Raw genomic sequence first — 17,768 nt, forward strand, 5'->3', positions numbered from 1 at the left:
TAAATCTTTTAAAAAATATATATTTAAATATTCACATTAAATATATATTTATTTAACTTTGTAAAAGAGTTGGGGTGTAGGCCAGAGATGCAGGGGGTGAGAGGATTTACCAGAGACAGAGTGGGGAGCAGAACAGGTGAGTCTACTGAAGTACACTACTGAGGGGAGCAGCAGGCGAAACAGGAGAGGTCTGCTGCGCTGTGTGGGTCAGCTCCCTGGCCAGGGATTGAACTCAAGCTGGAGTGGTGATAGCGCTGAAACTGAACCCCTAGCTCACCAAGGAGGCCTGATTATTAGCTTTAAAAGCTAGGGTACAGTTGTCTTTCAGTCGTGGTGGGAGACTGGTTTCATGACCACAATCTGCAGATACTCAAGACCTTATGTAAAGTGGTGGGAGTACCTGTGCAAAACCCACACACATCTTCCATTTATTTTCAACCTTTTCTATATTACTTATACTAGCTAAGACAGTGTAAATGCTATGCTAATAGTTATTATGCTGTATACTTTAGGGAATAAAGATTTTTAAAAAACACATGCTTGTTCAGTACAGATTCGGCTGTTGTAGCCAAGCGACATAGTGTTTTTGATGTGAGGTTGGCTGAGTCCGCGGATGTGTGGCAGCCGGGTTTGGAGGGCCAACGGCATATGGAAATCTTTGTACCTTCCTTTCAGTTTTGTTGTAAACCTAAAGCTGTTCTAAAAAAGCAAAGTAGTTTTTAGCAAGTTTAAAGAAAGGTAGGTGGTCCTGTGGGAAATGGTGTCAAAAACTTGATTATACATGTAGAGTTATTTGTGTTATTAGATTGTTTCTCTTTTTCAGTGGTAATAAACCCACTTCTATTTTCTCCTAAGAAAATCTCAGGTACATGCTTTTTATTCTGCATGATGATGAAATAAAGACCTGATACTTTATCCTCCAAAATACTAATGGGTTTTCTGAATATGTAATTTTAAAGATATTACCACTCATGTATTTTTTCCCTTATGAATCACACATTGAACCATGGAATTGTGAGATTTTTGCCTTATCATTTCCCTAAATCGGCTGCCATAATAGGAGCAAATATTAGGCAGGCATTTCCATTCCCTCTGAATTTCATTTGTTCTTTATTCTAGCATATGTATTAAGAAATTGAGATTTCTAAAAAAGATGGGTTGTTTTTGCAGGCTTATGTGAACAAAAAGTAACCTAGTTTTTGAGATTAGTTTAGAATTATAAGCTCATTTAAAACACCCATTTTAATCTTTTGCTTTCTGCTGAAAACTACAAAGGACCGTTTCTTATTCTTCATTTAATTTTTTATTTATCCAACAAACACGCAACGAATGCCCACGACATGCAACGCCTCAGTGCCAAGCCCTGGGAATAAAATACTGAACCCCATTCAGTGGTCTTCCACAAGATGTCTCTGCAGACCTGTGGCCAGAGAGTCACCATAGGACCTAGCAGATGCCACTAGGGTGTTAAGAACAAAGGACTGGTCCTACAGAAACAGGACCCAGCCAGAAGAGACCAGGGTAGCTTTCAAAGAGCAGGTAATGGGAAGAGATGTAAGAGTTGACTAGGAGAAAAAGAGGTAAACACTTTGCAGTCAGCGCTTCCAACACACACGAAGGTGGGGAGGGGTGAGAGGGCCTTGCGGGGGTTGGGGGGTGGGGGGGGGGGGGCATCAGAAAATTGGCCAGGGAGGCCAGAAAGCTTGGCTGGGTAAGACCGTGAAGGCCTCACAGGACATGCTATGATCAGTGAATACATTATTTAGGAATTTCAGCTCATCTAGATGCTATTTAATTGATTAGCTTTGGGCGTCGTGAAAGTAAAGTAACGGATGTGACCCTGTGGGAACATGGCATGACGAGGGATGTTAACCTCTGCTGGCAGTTTCAAATATGTCCCCTGGCCACAAGGGGAAAGAGAAGGGAGCTGCATCACTGCAGCTGGATACAGGTCCAGCAATCCCAGCACTGTGTGGGGGCCGGGGCTGGCCCTGTCTGGCGCATCCCAGCTGCCCTCCTGACTCGCTCCTCGAGTCCCCAGAGTGTAACTAGGAGAGCACTTAGCTGGTCCAGACTGTCATGCTGCTCACTCTTGGCCTCCCCTCCAGTCTTTTTTTTTTTTTTAAAGATTTATTTATTTATTCTTACAGAACGGGGTACAGGCCAGAGATGTGGAGGGTGAGAGGCTTCACCAGAGACAGAGTGGGGAGCAGAACAGGCAGATGGACGAAGTACACTGCTGAGGGGAGCAGCAGGCGGTCAGGAGAGGTCTGCCGTGCTACGTGGTCGCCACCAGGGAGGGCCTCAGTCTACACTAATCTTTCTCCTCTCTTGAAGTGACTCTTCTGTCCCAGCACTCCTGAGCGCAGGGAGCCTCCCCCAGCACACCTGCCCCTCCCCTCTCCCATGGCAGCACCCCACCAGCCTTGCCCCTGGGCTCCTCACAGGCCTCGTGGCCTGGCTCTCACCTCTCTTTTTTCAAGACAATAGCCAGAAAAAAATTAAGACTAAGTCAAATCCTGCCTCTCTGCAGTTCTCTTTTTATTACCTTCCTCTCGCAATGTAAACGAAAATCCCGTGTGGCTCACAGGGCCTGTTGTTTAGTCTCTGCCCTCTGTTCCTGCCCCATTTGTATCGCTCTCTCGCTCAGTACATCCAGCCATAATGGTCTTTTCTTTTTTAAGATTTATTTATGCATACAAGAACTGGGGTACAGGCCAGGGGTGCGGTGGGTGAGAGGATTCACCAGAGACAGAGTGGGGAGCAGAACAGGCAGATGGACTGAAAGACACTGCTGAGGGGAGCAGCAGGGAGACAGGAGAGGTCTGCTGTGCCCTGCGGGTCAGCTCCTGGCCGGGGAGTTGACCTCGTGCTGCGGTGGCTGCAGACAGCTTGACAGTGCTGCACTTTAACTCCTGCGCCACCAGCGAGGCCCTACAGTTGCCTTTTCTCATTTCTCCTACTTGCTACCCCACGGTCTTGGAACATGCTGTTTCCATTGCCCAGAATGCTCTCGTTCCCGTGCCACAGTGGTCAGGCCGTGGCCTCACACCTTGCCCCTTCAGAGAGCTCTCACCTTCGTCATTCTGCTCTGCAAGAGGATTCCTCCGGCTCTTACAAGCTCCTGTGCCCCCTGTTGCACATGCCACGGTGTGTCTTGTGCGTGTGTTACAGCTGAGCCTTGTGGGGACCGGCTCCCCACTGCACAGACAATCCCCAGGGACCGGGATAAGGTGTGTTGTTTTCCCCTCTTGATTTCCAGAGCTTAACACAGTTCTTTGCACACAATCCTGAAGAGTTCTAAAAGGATCTTTAAAACACATGAAAGTAGACTGACATTTTTAGTTTCTAAATCTTTATCTAAACAGAAGGAAAAGCACAGACAGTTGAGAAAATTATTTTCTATGTTTTTTCAAAACCACTGGACCAACTTTGAGAAAGGCACACAGGCCCCTTCTGGTGGAGCAGCGGTTTGGGACGCTGCCCTGCGAGCCAGCCACAGCCTCTTCCGTGCCAGTTTGACTCCCGGCCCCGGGGTGACCCACATGGCGCAGCAGGCCTCTCCTGTCTCCCTGCTGCTCCCCTCAGCAGTGTACTTTCTCGATCTGCCTGTTCTGCTCCCCACTCTGTCTCTGGTGAATCCTCTCACCCCCTGTACCTCTGGCATGCACCCCAGTTCTGTATGCACAAATAAATAAATCTTTAAAAAAGAAGAAGAAAGGCACACAGCTCAGTATTAACCTCATTCACAGGATGCAAGTTCTCCAAAATTAGCATGTGGTTGCTGTATAAGGGAGGCTGTTTTTCAAACAGCAAAGAGTCATATTTAAGTGGAAATCCTGAGTTATAAAAATCATCTCTTCTTTTTATACATGTAGGGTCCAGTTCACTAAAATGTTAAAATCCTTGGCTCTACACTTTAAGCCTACCACAAAGATCACATTAGAATTCATTTTAATAGACATTGTAAGCACAGTATCCAATCTCATATGATCATGCTGGGCTCTTTTATTATGAGACTCACACGAAGCAGAGCCAGAGGCTAAGGAACAGTCATGGGGTGCACCCAAGACTGGGGCTTGTGCCAGCTCTATTGTTGATGGAATATTCTCTCCACCTTTATCTGTGGTGTGCAATTGGTATTGACTTTTGAGAAACTACTTCTTTGCCCTTCTCTCCCAGTTGGAAGAAAGCCCCCACCATATGACATCGGCTAGGAAAAAAAGGATCAAAGAAGCATAAGGAAAGAAAAATTATGAGACCTTGCTTAATAAGTCATTTTGGGCCAGTCTGTTAGATCTGTTAGAAGGGAGAGTATTGTACCTTTTCGAAGCCAACATTCCTTCATCCCCTGATAAAGCTCGGCGAACACAGTAGTAACACTGGGTGTCATATTTGTTATTACTAGTGTGGGTCTGCTTAGCATTTTGCCAAATGTCTTCAAAGGTCTTTAGATACTTACTGTTCACCAAAATTTGGATTAAAAATTTGGTGACAACATTTATCGATTTTCATTTTGGTTTTGTTTCTTTCTTAAAGGGGAAAAAAGTCATTATTGACAAATTATCCTCCTCCTCCCCTGCCCTCTAACTTGCAGGTATATTACTCGAGGAGTTCTTAAACATTGTAAGGAAAAAGAAGGAAGCCCAACTATTTTGGAATGAGACAAGACACATCTTCTCAGCGTTTGACAGGCACTGTAAGTGTCTTTTAAGCATTTTGATATAAAATATGCCATTGAAGAACTGGGAATGGGAAAATATATTTAGTAAATCAGATTATCTGGATATCTTGGAGATTCCTTTACTGTTTTCATTAGCTATTATCTTAGAGGGTAGTTTAAACTTTTTGGTCTCTCACTGTATTACATTCTTGACATTTACCCTGGATGAAATAATGCTTCAAGTCACATAACTGTACTTAGAATTTTCAACCTTGTAATGGGGATAGCAGAAGGACTTGCCATGTGGGGTGGCAGGACAGGAATCACTGAGAGAAGTGGGGAGACCCTGTATCCAGACCCCTTGCTTGGTGGCACACGTGGCTGGGCCGTGGCTCAAAAGAGTGTCTTCCTCTATCCCATAGGCCACACGCAGGACAAAACGACTCCCGGAGCCCCCACACAGTGCCTTGGCTGTTGTGATTTCCCTCCAAATATTAATATATCAACACTGTAATAAGCAAGGAAAGAGAGGTGGATTTTGAAGTAAAGCTGGGCTGGCAGCTTGCAAAGACTCAGAACCTGACCCCATTATTGCCGGTCCTGTCCCCGGGAGTCGGAGAATCTGCAAATGACAGGGCCGGGAGTAACCTTGGAGATGGGCTGGACAGTGCTGGGGGAGGGTGTAACAAGGCTCTTCGGTTCTTGCAGTGATACTAGCTCCATCGCCTGAGAGGGCAGCTATGAACGCCTGCCCTGCCCCTAATGGCTTATTAGAAGTTCATGCACACATGATTGGCCAGAAATGCACTTCCTAGGGTTTATGGAACTAAGTGGATGTCTCATATTTCATTCTCAAATAGATCAAGGGTATTTAACTTTGGAGGATTTCCAAAAAGCGTTTCGGCTGGTGGCTCCCAGGTTACCAGAAAGAAGTGTTCTGGATGTTTTCAGGTAAGACACCAAATCTTTGTATGTACCAACCCTTGATTTATCATTGGCTCTTACAAGTTTTCACTCTTAGAGGAGATCACTTCTTTATCATGGTTTGTCACCTAAGAACATTTTCATCTCACAGCATAATGTCATGATCCAGGTGAGAAATTTATAGTTTGCTATTAATAATCCATCCACACCCTTGACAGTGGCCTTGAAAGTGTGTGGTGTGCTTGCACACCAGCGGGGAAAGAGGAGCAGGAAGATGTAGAATGTCTTCCTATATTTATGTATTGACCAAATAAAAAATGAAGGCTTATCCATGTTCAGCACGACGCCGGTGTCCTCCTGTGGCCTCCATCCCATCAGACACACATCGCTTCAGGAGTTGTCGGAGGGAAGAGTGGGGGTGGCTGGGAGGTGGACTCCGTGTGCATTTTCTTTCAGAGTTGACCTGATGAAGATGACTTCAAGGGGGTAGTATGGAGGTTTTTTAAAGTAATCCTATCAAAAGAGCAAGTGGCTTAAAAGCACTTTCAGTGAGGATACCGCCGGGACGATAAGTATGAATAGCACAGACACCTGCTAAATTACAAAAATGGGAGCGTGGACTCCTGTCCAACCGTGAGCGTGAACTCTTCAGTGGCCTGGCACTGGTGTACTGACTAGGGTATAGCAGCAAGAGCCAGAAAACCCAGGTGGCGAGCTCGGGAAGAAGTCCTGCCCTTGTCCCACACATAAGCGTGGGCAGTCTGGGCTCAGTTGATGGCAACATCAGCTGCCTCCTTTCTGTTGCAGCCACTTTAACGCTGACTTCTTCCTCTTGCTTCAGTTTCAGCCATCACATGGGAGCTCCTAGAGGCAAAGAAAGGATAATATCGCCCCTCCTTTTAAAGCTCCCATTATTTTTACTGATACCCAGTGATAAAAATGGGTTCCAAGGTCATGTGTGTGAGGGGTGGGGCTGTGGGGGCTTGGGCTGGAAAATATGGTCTTTGCACAAGGCGTCAGGTGGCCTCTGATAGTTTCTGACATTGAGGAAGAAGCGGAGGTGTGGAGAAGGAGGATACCTGGCAGTGTTCCCTTTTGGGATAAAAGTAAAGTAACACAGCCTGACATAGAGCCAGCCCTGCACAGTAGAAATCATCAATCAGGTTATTCAAAAAAAGGATTTGCACTCACTGTCATTAACTCACTAACATTAACTGTCACGACTGTGAACAGCTACTCTGCATCATTCGTTCCCAAGCAAGTGACTGAGCAAGCAGGGAAGCTAACGCCAGGTGCCTCCCTGCAGGGTGCCAAGACTGCACTGGGCGGCTGGTGCTATAAAAGCAACTTGCTTCAAGTATTGCGGCACCTGCCCTTTGCTTTTCGATAGCGAGTGATGAGTGCCAGTGTGTTCCTGCTGCATGGCTGTTTGTTGCCGTTTTCCTTTCACAAAGAGACAAGGAGCCAAACTCACTGACCTCTGTGTGTTACGAGGTCTTTGTAGATATAACCTCAGAAAATACACTTCAACATAACCCTTCAGGGTAGAAGCAGTGTGAACATGAGTGCGATCGTAACGGCTTCTCCAAAGACCCCTATGCTACGGGGAGAGCATTTTTGAGAACGGACGTTTCGAAATGTGATTGTTTGAAAACAGGATCGTGCCAGTCACGTCTTAAAACTCCTCTCGTCCTCAGGCTTAATAAATTCGAACTGGAATGACCTACCTCGGTGGAAACAAACTCTGCCAAGTTTCAGTGGTTTAGGATACAGTTTTAAGAACTATAAAAATTCAATAGCTTTAATAAGCTTTCAAGAGCAACGAGTATCGAGGAAGATGGGCGCTTATGAGCTGACCTTCAGTTAGTGATAACCAAATAAAGCCCAAAAAGCCCTAGACCGTTTCCTTGGTGAAGAGTGGGATTAAAAACCAGGGAACTCCGTGCCAGAGATGGTTCCCTGTTTAAAAGCAGACATCTTCATGAGGTGTTTCTGGCAGCTATGAAAGCAGTTTGAAACAAACTGAACTTTAAAGTGCTCAGTCAGGGACCTCCCTGGTGGCAACAAGGAGTTGAACACAGCAGTATGAAGCTCTCACCAGCCACTGCAGCACAGAGTTCGATCCCCGGCCGGGGAGCTGACCCACAGGGTGCAGCAGACCTCTCCTGTCCCACTCGCTGTTCCCCTCAGCAGTGTGTTTCAGTAGATATGCCTGTTTTGTTCCTCACTCTGTCTCTAATGAATCCTCAAACTCCCATACTCTGGCCTGTACCCCAGTTCTCGTATGCATAAATAAATAAATCTTAAAAAAAAAAAAAAGGGCTCAGTCACTAAGGATTAAACTGAGACTCAGTGATAATAAAGAATAATAAATCCTGTTCTTGTCAAATATTATTAATAATTTCTACTGGCAGTGAAAAGTCACTTCCCACTAATAAGGGAAATATTTGTATTTTCAATTCATGACAATTTCTAAATAATGTCTGATAATGTACATCATATATTAATATAGTAGTACATATGCAAATAACATATAAATAAACATATTCCTATACCCACATAACTTGTACTTCCTAGGACTGTATGATCAAAGCAGTTTGGAGACCACTAAAATATACAGCCAGGCAAGGCGTTTTAGTTAATTAAACATGCCCTGTTTAAACTCCCATTTGTATTATTATTTATAGCATCTCAATCCCTAAACCAGAATAAATGATGCATAATAACTCAAATGAAGTTTTAAGACCAAAAAAGGAGAGAAAAAGATTCCTTCTAAGTGTAATTTGAAGTAGGACAGAGCATCAGAGGTAACTGAGCCTGCAGTGCTGAGCCGTGCCCACGGTTTTCACCACCAAAGGAGAGAAAGTCGGGGGCTGAGGTTGATAGTGATACAAAATTAGTGATGTTAGATGTAACATTAGGTAGGGTTAGACACTCCCTTTTTGAGAAGCCTCCGTAGAGCTTGATTTATTTTTTATTTTTAAAAAAATTTATGTGTACAGAATTGGGGTGCAGGCCAGAGGGGCAGGGGCAGTGAGAGGCTTCACCAGAGACAGAGTGGGGAGCAGAACAGGCTGACTGACGATGTACACTGCTGAGGGGAGCAGCGGGTGGATCAGAAGAAGTCTGCAGCACCATGTGGGTCACCTCTGGGGCAGGGATCAAATGCACATTGAAGCTGCGGCAGCTGGCTTGCAGTGATGCATTCTAGCCCAGTGTACCAACAGGGAGGGCCCAGTGCTTGATTTAATCAACCAACTTGAGTGGAGTTTATTATCCAGCTCCACAGTTACCCTTTAGAAAGCTCCTATCTGAAGACCTTTATAAAAGGCCAACTGAAGAGGGAGGAATTGGATTAGACCAGAGTCACCTGTGGTTTGAAGGACCCAAGGGGCTTTCATATTTTCACTCACTGCCAGACTCTTTCCAAAGAACGGGTAAAGATCGAGTCGTCCCTCTCAGAAGCACTTGCCCATGCTAGTCTTCCATTTTGTGAGCCAAACCACCCGAGCAACCACAACAGCAACTCAAGCCGCCAAAACACCTCAAAACAGCGGAACTGGGCATGAGGCCTCAAAGCATCGTTTCGTTTTACAACTTGATGGAAAAACACTGAAGTATTGCTCATTCGATCTGGGGCATTAGGAGAACAAAGTGAGACATCTTTAGAAGGCTGTGACTTGCCGCCAGCTGTAGTGGTGTCATCATGAGTAAGAGCCGTGGTGTTTTTACAGGAATGCATTGTCGGGCTTCATGACACTCACCTTCTATTTTGTGATCATAAGCTCTCTGTGTTTCAGTCTTGGTTGAGAGTTAAATGCATCCGGAGCTCACCTCCAGGCCTGGTGCCATAGTTTCTGCTTATTTGAAATGTGTCCGACAAGAAGCCTATTCCCCCCAGCTTGTCTCCCATATTCAAACCTGTTTATCTGGGTCACTGTCCCTGAGGAAAATAGATGATGGGTCGCAGACACTCTCTGAGCGTGGTGGTTCTGCCCCTCCTGGGAGTCCCTTGAATGCTTTTGTTCATGTGTGTTGTACTTGGTGCTTTCTTCGCCCTGCCTCTTAATCTCTCCTCAGCAATGTCCATTCTCCTTTGTGTTGTGTCCAATGTGACTTGTTTTTTCCTGTCATGCTTTCATTTATTCCTTGAGCTCTCTGTGCTGATGTCTCATATCCTTTTGTTATTTTGCTGTATCTTGGAGTTTTATAGTATCTCTTGGCCTTTGGATCTACATCCCACTCTTGTTTCATAGAGTGGGAGCACCAGCAAGCACAGGGTACACGGATACTGAAGAGCCCGGAGCCTTCTGTGGACTTTTTGGGCTCGAATGCTCTTAGGGAACCAGGTACCCAGGCGCACCGGGTGGGGAGGCTGCAGGCAGGGAGACAGGCCCAGGATAGGCTGGGGTCTGGGAGGCAGGCAGGCAGGCAGGCAGGCAGGCAACCGAATGGTCATGCACTTTCTCTGGCCTTTCTCTAGCATTCTCTTTTGTCCCGTGGCCTCTTCTGTATTCACATCCCTTATCCACCTCTTACTGCCACTGCTACTTATTTATTTTATTTATTTTTTATCTTTAAAGATTTATTTCTTTGTGCATACAGAGCTGGGGTACAGGCCAGAGGCTCAGGGGTGGTGAGAGGCTTCACCAGAGACAGAGCTGGGAGCAGAAAAACAGGCAGATCCATAAAGCACACTGCTGAGGGGAGCAGCGGGTGGGTCAGGAGAGGTCTGCCGCGCCATGTGGTCACCTCCCGGGCAGGCGGGAATCGAACTCATGTGGAAGTGGCTTTAGTTTCTCAGTGCTGTGCTTTAACCCGCTGCGCCACCAGGGAGGGCCTGCTGCTGCTACTTTAAACCCACCCTCTAGGCTCAGGTGTACACACTGACCTGTGTGCCCACACCGGCGCCAGGTGTCCACAGTCAGATGCACGTGCCCACGCCTTCTCCGTTAACGTGATCAAGGCTGCAGGTGTTAGCCACAGAAGTTAGTGGCTCACAGAGCAGGATTAATGCATTTACCTTACAAGAGGTGTTTGCTTTAGTAGGGGAAACAACCATTGCTGAGGTTTTATTTTTAGTGGATGATTGCTCATGATAGTTTTTTTCATATAAATTAAGGAAAGCAAGTTTTCTCCCGATGGAGCAGTTACTGTCTAAAGCCAAGAGGTGCTATCTTTTGTAAAAAAACAAAACAAAAGTTGGTGCTAGTTTAGCTTGTCTCCAAAGATCACGTTTGACGTTTGGATTTCAGACGCAGTGACTGCTATCAGCGGTTGCCTTTTGCTCCTTTTCTTCCTCTTGGAGTTGACAGTCATGACAAGGGCATTTCTACAAATGACCGAGACTATCCAAGATGGCGTCATTATTATTCCAAAGTTCTTAGGAAATTCTTTGCCTGAATGTCTTTTTTCCCCCCTTCCTACTACAAAGAAATTCACAGGCAAGGGGGTTTAAAAGTCCTTTTGTTGCAGCGAATTACTGTGAGGCCCTCAAAGGTTAAAACTGAAAACATCTCTTCATACTTACAAGGCTGTACTGGAAGTGTAGAATTTACTGAAGACTTTGTAGTATTCTTTCTCCTTTTTTCTTAAGCGTTCACAACCTTCAGTGACTCCAAAGTCAAGTCAAAACCGCTGGGCTCCTCTGGCCGCCTGCCCAGCCTCCTCCCTCCAAAGTCGTGAAGCCCGTGTTTCTCTTGGCTGGGAGCTGGTCCCTGGAGCCCCGGCTGTGTCTTTCTATTTCATTTTCCTTGCTGCCAGTGTCTTCCCTTCTCCCTCCCTGTCTAGATTAGACCTGTTTTTCAAGGTCCTGCTCCAGACAGCCTTGTTTCTTTACATCTCACAGTCTCCTGTCCTTTCCCTCCATTTTGATAGTGCTTATGCTGGTGTAGTTTTAAAGCACTTACTTGATAAACAAAAACAGTTTTTTTTTTAAATTCTTAAGATATTCGAACTCGAGTATATGAACTTATCTCTAGCTTCCACTCTTCTCGCTGTCGCCTCATGCATTGTCATCACTTAATAAATTGTCCTGGGTCCATTGTCACGCACTCCAAATGCCCAGTGATAGTAAAATTCTCACAGTTTCCTTTATGGCTTAGTATATTTCTTTTAAGCAACACAGAGCACTTGCCAATGCGGTCAGGAGCTTTATAGCCACACGTGGCTCTGCTTTTCATTTCTTCCTTTCTGCATGTGATTTTTATGAATTAATCTCCAATGGCTTTTCTTTGCTTGATCTGGGGAGCGTTTTCAGTTCCTGATTTAGCCTGAGCTGTCGTCAGGAGCTGGCTAACGTTCCCTCTTGCCGCCGCCCGCCACCAGCACCCCGCCGTGTTTCTGGCTGGCGTCTGCTCTGCCCGGGAATGTTTACTTCTCCATGCCTACGAGCCCTCTCGGTCTCATTGTAAGCACAGAGATTCGCACTTTCCCACCACCTGTCAATTGGTGAAAAGCGCTGGGAGCCTCAGCGGCTCAACCAGGCACTGAAACACGCATGCGCAGGAGTCCACTGGCGGACGCACCTGAGCGCACTGGCAGGTGGCAGATACCGGTGTCAGGTGGAAAGGCCGAGCCCCCACATGCTCTGCTGCCCCGACAGGAGACATTTGTTTCATTTGTACTTGAGTACTTGTGTAAGAATCTTCGTCTTCCTATGGCACGGGGAAGGTCAAAGGGGAGGGAAGAGCCTGAGGGGCCAGGGTGGTGGGTGGCGGCGCTGTGGTGGTAGGAGAACCAGGGAACCACCCCGGGAGGCGCAATCAAGCGCTGTCCCAAAATGAACAGCAATGTAAGAGATAAAACGAACACACACACACACACAAAGTAAGTAAAAGAGGGGGGAAAATGTAGAACATCTGATTTTCCTTTTTGGATATCAAACACTGGTTGAAAATGAAAGCCTGGTGGCTCATTAGCTGAAATGCCTCCCTATGGCAGCGCCAGACGGGCGGCACTTAGGATTGTAGATTTGATGGGGAGTGACCAACCGGCTCCTGGGAGGAAGACCATACACCAACGCCTTGCACCCCAGCCATGGTAGAGGAAGGATGGTCAGGTACTCCAGAAATAAGAGCTAACAGGCCCTCTGTTAGTGGAATGGAAGAGTCTTCCAGAGCTGAGGGGCCAAAGGAAAGTGCTTTAAAGCACTTATTTTTCTCAGTTCACGTTCGTCTCTTTGGAAATGTGGTTTACTGTGTGATTTACCTTCCTGCTTGTTGCGTATCATTTTCTTGGCAAGCTCTAACCAGGGAAGTTTCCCCCTCTTTGTGCATGAGTCGGTCTCTCTTATAAACCCAAGATGGCAGGCACCTACTTGGGTGAATGTGATTGTTCATCTGCCCATGTCAGTACTGTTTACGAGAAGTATACAAAAGGGCAAGAAACCATGTGTCATTCTTTGTAATCACAGGTGAATAGCTTCACTAGCTCCACCTGGTGTGTGGGTGTCACGGCCAAAGAAATGAGCTTTTGTTGAATTCCTAGTTTTTATTCCATGAGTATTTGTATCTTCTCTGCAATGGCAATGCTTTAGTTTTTATTTCTTTTTGTTTGGTTTTGCTTAAAACTTAGAGAGATTCCCTTTTCTGCTTATCCTCATGCATGTGATTATTAAATGAGTAGTATGAATATTTGTCATCTTTTCAGACTGCTTTTAGAATTTCTTCTCTCTGGGGTCTCTAGTATGTAAGTTTTGACTACAACTGCATTTTAGTAGCATGGCTAGAGAAAACACTGATTCCCAAGTATGTGTGCACACCTATGTTCACTGGAGCACTATTTATAATAGCCAAGTTGTGGATACAGCCTGACTACCTAAAGACAGAGGACTGGATCAGAAGATAGGTTGAGTGTACGCAGTGGAATACTACACAGCTATAAAAAAGAAAGCTTCATTTTTTGCTACCATTCAGTTGTGGATACAACTGAAGGGATGATGCTAAGCTAAATAAGTCAGAAAGAGAAAGACAAAGGCCAGATGTTGTCATTTATAGGTGGACTATAGAGAAACCGAATAAAGTTCAGATAAACCAGTTACAAACCATAGAACTCTGACTATAGATACAACTGAGACCCTGAGAGAGAGAGAGTGAGGAGTCACAATGGGTAGTGGCAGAGGACATAGGGTCCTTGGTGGTGGATGTGGTATGGAAACATACACCTGGAGGGTGTGATCCTGTACCTCTAAATCATAGGCAGTGTTGTAAACCATTGTAACCTCAAAAAAATCATAAAATATATGGCTATAGAAATAATTATATTCTAGTCATTTTAAGGAAATGCTGGTTTTTCAACATGTTCTTAATTGATTTAGCTCCAGGGACAGAAATTATATCCTTGCCTTTGAGGATTACCTTTTACCAGTATAAACTCTGGAATTGGTGCCACAAGAATTAAAGCTCAGATAAATTGGACCAGAATGAAAGGAGAGAAAACCAGTGACTTCATTCCATAGATACTCAAGTGGAATGTGTCATTTTGGTTCTCTCAGTTATGCTAACTTAGTTCCTGATCAAGGATATATGACTTGATTGGAAGGGATGTTTCATCTCTCATATCAATGATGTTCAGATTTTGTTCTCTTTTGTGTGAAATCCACTCAGGTATGAGTTCTGTTCATTCTCCACAGCCCAGCTGTTGAGATACTGCTTAACTTGAAAGCTGGCCTCCACCCTAGGCACCCCCCTCCAAACTCCAAAGGAAACTGTCTCCATCTTCCTCTGTGAACACCTAGCCTGTCCCCAAACCTTTTCTCTTCATGCTGATACATAGTTACTTGTAAACCTACACATTCATTATCAGCCTCCCCACAGCCCTGCCTAGTTTCGTATGTGCCCAATAGATGACTACATTTTATATAAATGAATGACTTATGTTGCAAACAGTCTTTTTATTAATGTGCATTTCGGTTCATTCTTTGAAAGCTCCTCTGGCTTCCTATTAAGGTTGTGTAGGGCAGGCAAGCCCCAGCGCTGGGAGCAGGAGACTTGAGTTCCAGTCCCAGCCCTGCCACTTAGCTGACTTTTTCCACAAGTCATCAAACCTCTCTGGCTCTCACCCTCCTCATCTCAGAAATGAGGGTGTTGTGTTATAGGATCTGGCAGGCTTCTTCTAGCCCCAAAACTCACTGGCAGGGTTATCTATCATGGAGAGTGACACACAGGCTCCTTTATTTTCTCTGTGTATCACAGATATTATTCAGAATCCACCACTGCTTGAATACAGATGTGGTCTGTCAGTGTGACAAAGACTGCTCTCAAGAGGAAATTACTGGGTCTGACAGTTCTCCAACCCTGGTTTTAGTTTTTGAGATGTCACTATAACAAGTGTTGCGGCCACTGTAGCCTCATCTGCATATATGCTTGAATACACTGTTCTTGTTGTAATAGCATGACGGTTATTTTTCTTTTTATCAAACTGTCACATAAGAACTGCTGCTTCGTTTTTTTTTTTTCATGTGACTAAATGTTGCTGACCCATTCAGTCATTCTTGCAGTTGATAATAACGCCACATCACAGGTATGCTCACACCACTTTCCTTCATAGAAACTTCTGATGTTTCTCCTTTGTAGGAGATGGCTAACTTCTGGGTGGAATTTTCCATAACTTGTTTTCTTTATAAAATAAGGAGACACTTAATAAAGAAAATTTGTATTTTACATGTGATAGTTAAAGTAACAATATTGTAAGATGCAAAGAAAGCTGGTTCAGATTTAAGAGTCATACTTCAGAGTTTCAGTTGTTCTCCTTGTAAATAGCCTAAAATTAGAACCAAAGATTTCTAGTACTATGTTTTCACCTATGGTATAATGATCTATAATTTTGCTATCACATGAATGGCCATCTCATCTACCTACCTCCGACCCAGCCATTCCCCTCCAGACAGCTACGTTCATAGGTACATCCTTGTTGTTAAGAGTGCTACCGAGACCAGCAGCATGCTCATGGAGCTTTTTAGTAATGACTAATCTCACGCCCCACCCCAATTGTCCTAAATCAAGTATTTGCTTCAGTAAGATCTCCGAGTGATCTGTGTGCATGCTGAGGCTGGAAAGTCACTGGTCTACTCTTCTGGCTAATATCAAATAGTAAGAGTAAATCAACATTCCTTTTTTTTTTTTTTTTAAGAAATTTCTTCTTCTTTTTCTTTTTTAAATATTTACTTATTTCTGCATATAGAACTGGGGAACAAGCCAGAGGTGCAGGGGCAGTGAAAGGGTCCATCAGAGACAGAGTGAAGAGCAGAGCAAGCAGATCAATGAAGTACACTGCTGAGGGGAGCAGCAGGCGAGACAGGAGAGGTCTACTGTGCCATGTGGGTCACTTCTGGAGCCGGGGATCAAACTCACTCTGAAGTGACTGTGACTTGTTTGCAGTGCTGTGTCCTTACCCACTGCACCACCAGGGAGGGCCCTCAACATTGCTTTTATTTTTTAAAATATGATTTATTTATTTATGCATTCCGAACTGGGGTGCAGGCCAGAGGTGTAGGGGCAGTGAGAGGATTCACCAGAGACAGGGTGGGAAGCAGAACAGGCAGATCGACGAAGTACACTGCTGAGGGGAGCAGCGGGTGGGTCAGGAGAGGTCTGCCTGGCCAAGTGGGTCACCTCCTGGGTGGGGATCGAACTCATGCTGAAGTGTCTTAGCTTCTTAGTGCAGTGCTTTAACCTGCTGTGCCACCAGGGAGGGCCCCAACATTGCTTTTTGATGTTACTTCCTGACTTCATTCACTTACAATTCTAGTCCCAGCCCTGCCACTTAGCTCTGTGATACACAGAGAAAATAAAGGAGACTGTGTGTCACTCTCACTGACTTTTTCACTTACAGTATAATCTAGATTCTCTAGCTCGATGTATAAGGCCCCTCCAAGCACACTGATCTAATACATCTTTTTAGCACAACTCCCAGTCTGTGTTCAGTCAAAAATCCTTCCCCACCATTCTGACGTACTTGGTATGTGCTGGTGAGATCTCATTTCTCTTTGGCATTGCGTTCACTCTGGATTTCCTGCTCTTGCTTAGTCTCCCCATCCACTTATCTAAATGGTGTCCATTCCTGAGTGCTTAGCTGGACTCTCTTCTGAGTCCCTGGTCACGGCCACCTACCACATTCTTTATGAGAACTCCTGCTGTGCTCCCCTCACAAATGCAGCTGGTCATGGCAGCCACAGCCGCCAGCAGCTGACACTTGCAGAGAATTCCTTGCACCACACTTGGTGCTAAAGGATCTTCGCAGGGTTTCCTTGACTAGGCTCTGCCTGTTCCTATTTTACCAGATAAGGCACCAAGAGGTCTGAGTGCTTGCTCACAGTGACCAACTGGTGAAAAACAGAGCCAAGATTTAAACCCCAGTGGACCGACTTCTGAGTTGCCAGACTCCACCTCATTTCTTTGAAGAGTATAAGCATCCGGTGGCCAGGATGCCTGTGCCCTGGGATGCCCTGCAGGAACACCAGGTATCAAGGCATATAGTTGCTCTGCCTAGAACGGTTTTTGATAAACTGGTTGCATAATCACATAACTTTCCTTGTTCACATGAATTGATTGAATTGGGATTGTTATTCTTGAGATTTCATTTAATTACATACAATAGAAACAGAAGGATCATTTACAAAAAACGTACAGAAGGAAGTGGAAGTGCATTTGATCCCACGATGCTAGCCGCTTTCCAGGGCAGGGCTGGGGTAGGAGCCGTGCCCGCTGGAGTTCCATCACAGTGCGAAGTTTTGTGTCAAATCAACTAGCTGCAAATATACATATCTTCAGCTCTGATGCACAGGGTGTCCTCATTTTAGCTGGGGCAAGACTGCCAAACTCAACTCCTGATTGGGTCTGTGAGACAGGGTTAGACCTCACGTCACCTGGAAGACCCTTTAATCCCTCGCGGTGAGTTCAGCTGCCTTCTTGACATTTCCAGTGTGCTCACAGCATCTGCCCTTCTCCTTCCCTGCTGCGGCTGCTGTTCGAGAATATCAGAGTAAAAGTCGTCACTACACCACCACACTCGGTGTGGCATCGCCTCTCAGTGTGTCCCTTTCGATGTCGCTCACCCCCAACCATGAAACTGAGACTTTGACAGTCTCAGAACTGGATCCTGGTGGCCCAGCATAGCTACGGGACCCATCAGCCTCCTTCACCCCCTGCTGTTCTCTGCAATGGCTCCCAAGTCCTGCAAG

General features: G+C 45.4%; 1 protein-coding gene across 1 annotated transcript in view; it reads left to right on the plus strand.

Moving 5' to 3' along the window:
• EFCAB11 (EF-hand calcium binding domain 11) overlaps positions 1-17,768 on the plus strand; it is a 128,153-nt gene that overhangs the window by 13,445 nt on the left and 96,940 nt on the right. The window contains exons 4-5 of the mRNA XM_004682045.2: positions 4,598-4,699; positions 5,524-5,614. Of these exons, the coding sequence (XP_004682102.1) occupies positions 4,598-4,699; positions 5,524-5,614 (193 nt within the window). The remainder of the gene's footprint in view (positions 1-4,597; positions 4,700-5,523; positions 5,615-17,768) is intronic.

This window comes from Condylura cristata, unplaced genomic scaffold, assembly GCF_000260355.1.
Source record: "Condylura cristata isolate star-nosed mole 26May11 unplaced genomic scaffold, ConCri1.0 scaffold00013, whole genome shotgun sequence".
Taxonomy (NCBI): domain Eukaryota; kingdom Metazoa; phylum Chordata; class Mammalia; order Eulipotyphla; family Talpidae; genus Condylura; species Condylura cristata.